The sequence below is a fragment of the Ursus maritimus genome, unplaced genomic scaffold, assembly GCF_017311325.1.
Source record: "Ursus maritimus isolate PB19 unplaced genomic scaffold, ASM1731132v1 scaffold_2, whole genome shotgun sequence".
In the NCBI taxonomy this organism is placed as follows: Eukaryota; Metazoa; Chordata; class Mammalia; order Carnivora; family Ursidae; genus Ursus; species Ursus maritimus.
In genome coordinates this window covers 102,320,841-102,328,310 of record NW_024424452.1, presented here as the reverse complement: position 1 = coordinate 102,328,310, position 7,470 = coordinate 102,320,841, and the positions used below count along the sequence as shown (strand labels likewise).

General features: G+C 52.8%; 1 protein-coding gene across 1 annotated transcript; it reads left to right on the top strand.

The window, feature by feature from the left end:
• The first annotated feature begins 1,522 nt into the window (after window positions 1–1,522).
• Window positions 1,523–6,900, top strand: LOC103657726 (NADH-cytochrome b5 reductase 1). Its single transcript, XM_008685135.2, has 9 exons — window positions 1,523–1,583; window positions 1,893–2,042; window positions 2,163–2,235; window positions 2,702–2,808; window positions 3,046–3,175; window positions 3,866–3,949; window positions 5,076–5,161; window positions 5,627–5,726; window positions 6,080–6,900. The coding sequence occupies exons 1-9, from the start codon at window positions 1,569–1,571 to the stop codon at window positions 6,250–6,252; spliced, it is 918 nt and encodes a 305-aa protein (XP_008683357.1). The 5' UTR covers window positions 1,523–1,568; the 3' UTR covers window positions 6,253–6,900.
• The last annotated feature ends 570 nt before the right edge of the window (window positions 6,901–7,470 follow it).

Here is a 7,470-nt window from a genome sequence, read left to right as displayed (position 1 = left end):
TCTACCAAAAACAAAACAAAACAAAACCCTTAGAACCAATGAATGATTTTAACAAGATCACAGAATACAAGGTCAACACATGGAAGTCGATCTATTTCTATCTAATAATGTACAACTAGAAATCAAAATTTTAAGAAGCAATGGCATTTAAAATAGCACCCCTCTATGATGGCCTGAATTGTGTCACCCGCCCGCCCCCTCAAAATTCACATACTGAAGTCCTAGCCTCTAGCCTCAGAATGTAACTGTATTTGGGGATAGAGTCTTTAAAGAGGTCAGGAAGGTGGGCCCTACCAATATGACTAGTGGCCTTATAAGGAGAGTAGATTAAGAAACAAACACACAGAGATAAGATGTGAAAATACGAGAAGATGTATATCTACCAGCCTAGGCAAGAGACCTCAGAAGAAACCAAGGGCAAATGTCAGTCTGGTTGGGAAACTGTGTGAGAAAGAATGGCTATTTTGGCCAATGTGTGGCTCCGGTGGCTCTCAGTATCTATTTCTGACTCCTCTTGTCCCATTTTGGGGCCGACAGAGCTCAGCTCTAAAACCCTATCAGAGCTATCTTCTGAGCCATTAAGGCAGCTGACATCTGTCAAGTGTTTTGCTCCCTAACAGGTGTTACACGAGGCACATTACAGATCTCATTTAAGCCTCACAACAACCCCAACGGACTAGACAGACAAGAGCACACATGCACTTCAGGATGGGGAATCACAGAGAAGTCAAGTCAGGTCACAGAGACAGTACGTGCCCGAGGCCAGATTCTAACTCAGTCTGGTCTGCCTCCACAGCCCAGGTGGCTCACCCTGAGGCTAGGAGAACCCAGATCAGGACAAGAAGCTGGATTTGATGATGGGTAGTAAGGAGGGCACGTATTGCATGGTGCACTGGGTGTTATACACAACTAATGAATCATCGAGCCTTACATCGGAAACCGGGGATGTACTGTATGGTGACTAACATAATATAATAAAAAATCATTAAAAAAAAAAAAAAGAAGAAGAAGAAGCTGGATTTGGACCCAAAGGAAGCTACTCAGTGGCCCCGATGGCCTGGCGCTTACAAGCAAAACCAGTCAAGCGGGACGAGGAAATGAAGTTGCCATGCCACACTGTTCATTCCTGAAGGAATTCCCACCAGACGGTTCAATTCTGTTGCAATTCATTCTGTTGGAAAACTAAGGGAATTTCAGCCTTTCCTGCTCAGCTGTGGGCCCCCAGCTCTGGCTCAGTGCCAGACAGCTTTCTGTGCAGCGTCCGCAGACTCTGATTTCCAGTGCCCCACCTTTGACGGGACTCCCCTCTTGTTCGGGGTCAGCGGATCGAAGTGGCAGGGACAGAAGGCTTGGAAGGGAAGGAGAGGGAGATCTGCGGTCTTAAAAGATCTTGGATTAATCCAGGGGCTACTGAGCCCCGGGGCCACCGAGTCTGGGAGCAAAGGGGTGGGGCGCAAAGCCACTCCGCCCGCCAGCCCCGCCCTCACCAGGCCCCGCCTCCCGCCCGCCCCGCGGCGCATTGTGGGATCTGTCCGCGGGCCTGGCTGCGAAGGACGAGGTGTGCGGTCATGGGCTTCCAGCCGGTGAGACCCTTACTCCGTGCCCTGCACCAGGGGACACAGCCCCATCTGGTTCTGAGCACTCCGCTCCGGACCAGGGGCTCTCGCCGTCGACCCCGCCCCGTAGGGCGCTGCACCTGCTCTGGATGCCGGGGTCCCGGTACCGCACAGTCGGGCTCGGGACCCTGCCCAGGCTACCCTTCTGGCCCTGACAGGCTCCCGCGCTGGAGCTCGGGATCGCCATCCCTGGGGCGGCTGGTCGTACGGGACAGTCACCACCCAGTCCCCGGCTCTTCCCCAGCATGATGGTCACGCTGCCTCCTCTACCCACAGAGCCCTGTCCTGCTGGCCTCCCTGGGGGTGGGGCTGCTGACTCTGCTCAGCCTGGCTCTGGGCTCCTACTTGATTCGGAGGTCCCGCCGGCCAAAGGCCACTCTCCTGGACCCCAATGAGAAGTACCTGCTGCGACTTCTAGACAAGACGGTAAGTTGTGAAGGAGGGAGCCCGGGTAGCGGGGGGACCATCCACTGGGGTTGGGATGCCCCAAGGGACTTTGCGGCACCAGACCTGCCTGGTGAAATGTGTGTGTCATCCATCCTCCAGACTGTGAGCCACAACACCAAGAGGTTCCGCTTTGCCCTGCCCACCGCCCACCACATTCTGGGGCTGCCTGTGGGTAAGGAAAGTGTGGAGTGGGCTCCTTTCCCTGGTATCCTAACAGGGTGACTCCCCTTCCCTACCCAGTTATGGATCCATGAGGTACCACTGACCCTTGGACCACTCCAGGGTGTGGCTTCTGTGCCCCCAGACATGCTTCACACTCACCAGTTCTTCCCCCTTCCCGCAGGATTTGTTTATACCTCCCCCTGAGCAAACACTAATTTTTTTTCTCATTGCTCAGACCCTCAGTTCACCTGCCGCTGCTAAGGTCCTGGCAGCAATTGATGAGTTTCTCCAATGGGGGGCTTAGGAGGGGGACAACTGGTAGCCCAAAGGGGTCCTTCCTGCCTGGGAGCTCATTGGAACCATGCTAGGAAGCAAGACATCTTTGTTCTCTGAAAACTCCTTAAGTATTTCGAAAGGTAACAGGAATGCGGGTCGTCTACAAGCAGCCCTTACGTAGCTCTCCACGTGTTCCCCAGGCAAACATGTCTACCTTTCTGCCCGGATCGATGGCGGCCTGGTCATCAGGCCGTACACTCCTGTCACCAGTGATGAGGACCGAGGCTACGTGGATCTCGTCATCAAGGTAAGGGGGTAGGAAGGAGCCCCAGGAGCTCCTTATCCTTCTCTTTCTGGGATTTGTAAACTTCCAAGAATTGTTTGATAGCAGGAGACACGTGTCCTTCGGGCATATGAAGAAAGTACATGGATTGGGGAAGAGGCACATGCGTAATTCCTGCCCCCGCTTCAGGGAGGATCGGTCAGCAGGCGGCTCAGAAGTCGTGACATTCCAAATAAAGTATGTTCCGTTCTGTTTTATCAGATCTACGTGAAGGGTGTGCACCCCAAATTTCCTGAGGGAGGGAAGATGTCTCAGTACCTGAATAGCCTGAAGATTGGGGATGTGGTGGAGTTTCGAGGGCCAAGTGGGTTGCTCACTTACACTGGAAAAGGTAATGGCCTCTCTCCTGCCCAAGCCTGTCTCCCACTTCTGCAGCGCCGTTGTCGTCTTGGCACAGTGTGGCCGAGCGTGTGTGTGCATGTGCGCCCATGGGGAAGGCCCAGAGCTGCCCTTCCTTTAAACATAGCACTGATGTGGTAGAGAGGCATACTTCTCGGCTGCATTTGCCACAGGGATCGGTTCCCTCTCCACTAGAATTCTCCAGCCATGACTGCTGTGGAGATGCCTAAAGCAAACCCAGGTCTCTGTTTCCGTCCCTCAGAGATTTGCGTCTTAGGCTGAGCAGTTCAGATAGCTGGAGATAGCTTGCTTTCTTCCCTGCCCCTGGGAACAGCTGCGTGCATTAGCAAGCCTCGGGAGCTGCCCTGTGCCACTTGGGAAAACATTCATACCTGGCCCCATGCCTGTCGCCCTCACCAGGGAGTGACCCTCTGCCAGAGGCAGCTGATGACTCACTGTGCGGCCCTAAACTGACTTAATATGGGACAGATAGTCCTGGCCCCGTTGTCCCTCAAGTGTATTGTTGTCAGGGCTGCTCAACTCAAACCACCACCCAAGCTCCGGGATCCGGTTCCATAGCAGCTGCTAAACGGGCCCAGGACATATTTTGAGTTCTGCACTTGTTTTCTTATTTCCCTGTATTGACTTTTTTCTTCCACCCCCTCTTCACTTGACTTTTCAGGGAATTTTAGCATTCAGCCCAACAAAAAATCTCCACCAGAGCCCCAGGTAGCGAAGAAACTGGGGATGATTGCCGGCGGAACAGGTGTGTGTCACTTGAGGGGCCATTGTCTCCCACCATTGTGGATTGTTGCCGTGAAAACACCCAAGTGATTCTCAGAAGGTTTGGTAATCATAGCCAAGCTGTTAATCAGGGGATTCCTGGCAATGCCTAGAACTTCCCAGTATCCGAAAAAATCATAATCAGGTAGAAAGCAAACAAAACAGCAATTGTTTTTTTTTTTAAGATTTTTTATTTATTTATTTGACAGGATAGAGACAGCCAGCGAGAGAGGGAACACAAGCAGGGGGAGTGGGAGAGGAAGAAGCAGGCTCATAGCGGAGGAGCCTGATGTGGGGCTCGATCCCAGAATGCCAGGATCACACCCTGAGCCGAAGGCAGACGCTTAACAGCTGTGCCACCCAGGCGCCCCAAAACAACTGTTTTTTAACTAATAGAATGAGAGAAATAAATCATGTGGGCGCTCCCAAGACCTCCAGTTGAATGAATCTAATAATCTTTAGGTGACAGTAGAGAAGCAGCTAGAAATAGGGAAGTCGAGAAGGAAGAAAATGAACAAATATTGGACGTTTCTAAAGATTAGACACTATGCTAGTCACTTTACATGTGTATCTATGAAGTAGATACTAGTCTTACCATTTTACAGATGAAAACAGTGAAGGTTCAGAGAGGTCCACTGGTCTCCACAGGGTTGAATAGTGATGGCCAGAGGCAGGGTTAGTATCTAGCTCTGTCCGGTTCCAAAGCACATGCTCTCAACCCACAAGTCCAGTGTTCCCGAACCTTCATCATTGAATCAGTAGGTACTTATAGTTATCTGTGACATTTGAGTCCCAGACTCCAATAGATTTCAGAGGAAGAGTCTGAGATTGGTTCCTTAGAAGGATTTCAACAGTATAACCTTATGTGAATAGAGAGCATGACCATAGTTCGCCTACCAGATACGAAGTTGAGCGTCGGGTCAAGGGCATCTCTCCCCCGGAATGTCCATGCTGCAGGACATACAGGAGGACAGAGGATTAGGGTGCTCCAGGAAGATGGAGTGGAGTGGTGAAGGAGAAGAATGAAGATGAAAGGTTGATCAGCTGAGGCGCGAGGACAGGGGAGGGGCTGCGGCCAGCCTGTCTCATCGTGGGCTGTCTGTTTGCAGGAATCACCCCGATGCTACAGCTGATCCAGGCCATCCTGAAAGACCCTGAAGATCCAACCCAGTGCTCTCTGCTTTTTGCCAACCAGGTGGGTTTACTTTCGTCAGGCCTTGGTCTTCAAAGTTGTGGTAGAGGCGGGCTGAGAGGTGTGGCCCTGGCAGGCCCAGCCGGTCCAGTGCCTGTTGTGGCCTCTGCCCCAGGTCCCCCTGCAAGGGAGAGGACCCTCTCCTGCCAGCAGGAGGATGGAGCACTGAGCCAGATTCCTCCCCTGGCCCCCCAGGGAAGATGAAAAGAAAACATTTAAGGAACCTAGTTCCAAGTGTGGAAAGCCGCTCCTTGGATTTCCTTTGTTAACTATTCCATCTTTATTCCTTCCTCCTGTGTAGATAAGGACTACTCCCTTCCCGTTCCCCTCGTGCGGCCTCTCTAAACGTCTCGCTTCCTCCCTAGAACTTTAGCCTTCTCTTTCCATCCGGCTGGAAAGTCGTTATAGCAGAGAACTGCTTTTACGTGCGCCTGCGGAGGTTCCTAAAGACTTGGCTTCCCCTTTCAGACTGAAAAGGACATAATCTTGCGGGAGGACCTGGAGGAGCTGCAGGCCCGATACCCCAGTCGCTTTAAGCTTTGGTTCACTCTGGATCACCCCCCAGAAGGTACCCTCCCCCTTTCTGGACATCTCCAGATCAGGGCCTTCTCCCCTCTGGGGCTTCTGATTTCAGTGAAACCACCCCTGTGACCCTGCCAAACGCCCAAGTGTGAGCGCACAGACGTGGTGTTCTCCTGGGCCCTTTCCTTCTGACGCCTGTTTCTGGAAGGAGGGGGGAGGCTGGCAGGGGCGGCTGTGAACCTGAAGCGGGCTGAGTATACCCACCCAGCTACTGCTACAACTTGATCCCTTCTCAAGAGGCTTGACGCCGGATTCACCCCTCCCCACCTTATATGGTATCCTACCCCCTTGCCAGCATGCGTCTGGAGTGTCTGCTCTCTCCTCTCCTCTGTACTGCAGACTGGGCCTACAGCAAGGGCTTTGTGACGGCTGACATGATCCGGGAGCATCTGCCCGCCCCAGGGGACGACGTGCTGCTGCTGCTCTGTGGGCCACCCCCGATGGTGCAGCTGGCCTGCCATCCCAACTTGGACAAACTGGGCTACTCACAGAAGATGCGATTCACCTACTGAGCGTGCTGCTGCCTGGTCGTGTTTCCCTGGTCCTGTTCCCTGCAGTTGTCCCCCATCAGGACTCAGATGCTATAAGCCCTAGGTCCCTTTCCTGACAGTGTCAGCCTTCTTGTCTTACTCTGGAGCCGAAATCTGGATGATCCCTGCAGGAACAACATCCTTGTAGCCAAGGAAGAGGGTCAGGGCTGTGTAGTTCCCTGGAAGGCCCCCCTACATCTCCCTGTGATAGAAGGTCCAGGTCAGGCCCATGGAGCCATTTCTTCCACGGGTCCAAAAGAAGGAAGTATGTACACTCGTCCCAAGACTAGCTAGTTCCTTGATAGCATCACAGTGTGTGTCTGTGATGAAAGGAACAATTTGTGTCATGGGTTTTCCTTAATATCTGGGGCTTAACCCAAGCAGATTCTGCGCGTGCGAGCGCAAGTTGACCGGCCTTACAGACCTAGTGTCGTAGAGATTGCGGGAAAGGAGAAAATGATTTCTTTAGGCCTCAGAGAAGGGAACCTGAACTCTGTATGTGTGTGCCTGTCTCTCCCTGCCCCTGCCCAGGCTGGAAGGAGATGGCTGCCCACAGTCTGAGATGGCAGCTTGTGGCAGAAACCTCTGGCTATGCAAATAAATGGGGCTCAGGCCCCTGTGTTATACCAAGGGGTTGTTGTGTTTGGGGTCCTTGTTTCTAAGGCTTTTCACGCCTGGGAATCCTGGGAGGAAGTATTTCCCAGCACAGAATTTGTCCCAGGCCTTCCAGAGAACTTTGGAGCGGTAGAGCCATGTCCTGAAATACGACCTGCCACCAAACTCAGAGGTCACTTCACAGCTGCCTCAGCAGCGCCAGAAGCTCCGCTTCTCCCCAGAGGCTTTTAAAGGTGGGGGAGGAGGACGCAAGTTAGAGGGAATGCTTTCTGAACCCAGGTATGATCACAGTGGTCCCTTGGTTCAGCCACTCTTCCCTGCCTTCTCTTGGCCCTTCCTTCACCATGCTTCTCCTGCAGGTACCTGGCAAACGAATTAAAGTAGTGGCTTTCTGTTTGGAAGGAAACTTTCTCCTTTAAATAGTAACCTGATCTCACCAGCCCCAGCCAGACTTGGCGCCTGGAGAGAGTTGGCCTCCCCCAGGCCCTTCTATCCTGACTGCCCTTCTCCTCTGCTATGATAATCCATCCCCCTTCTCCCAGGGTTGGACTAGGGCAGCTTCCTCAGATCTTCTTGGTTAGTCCC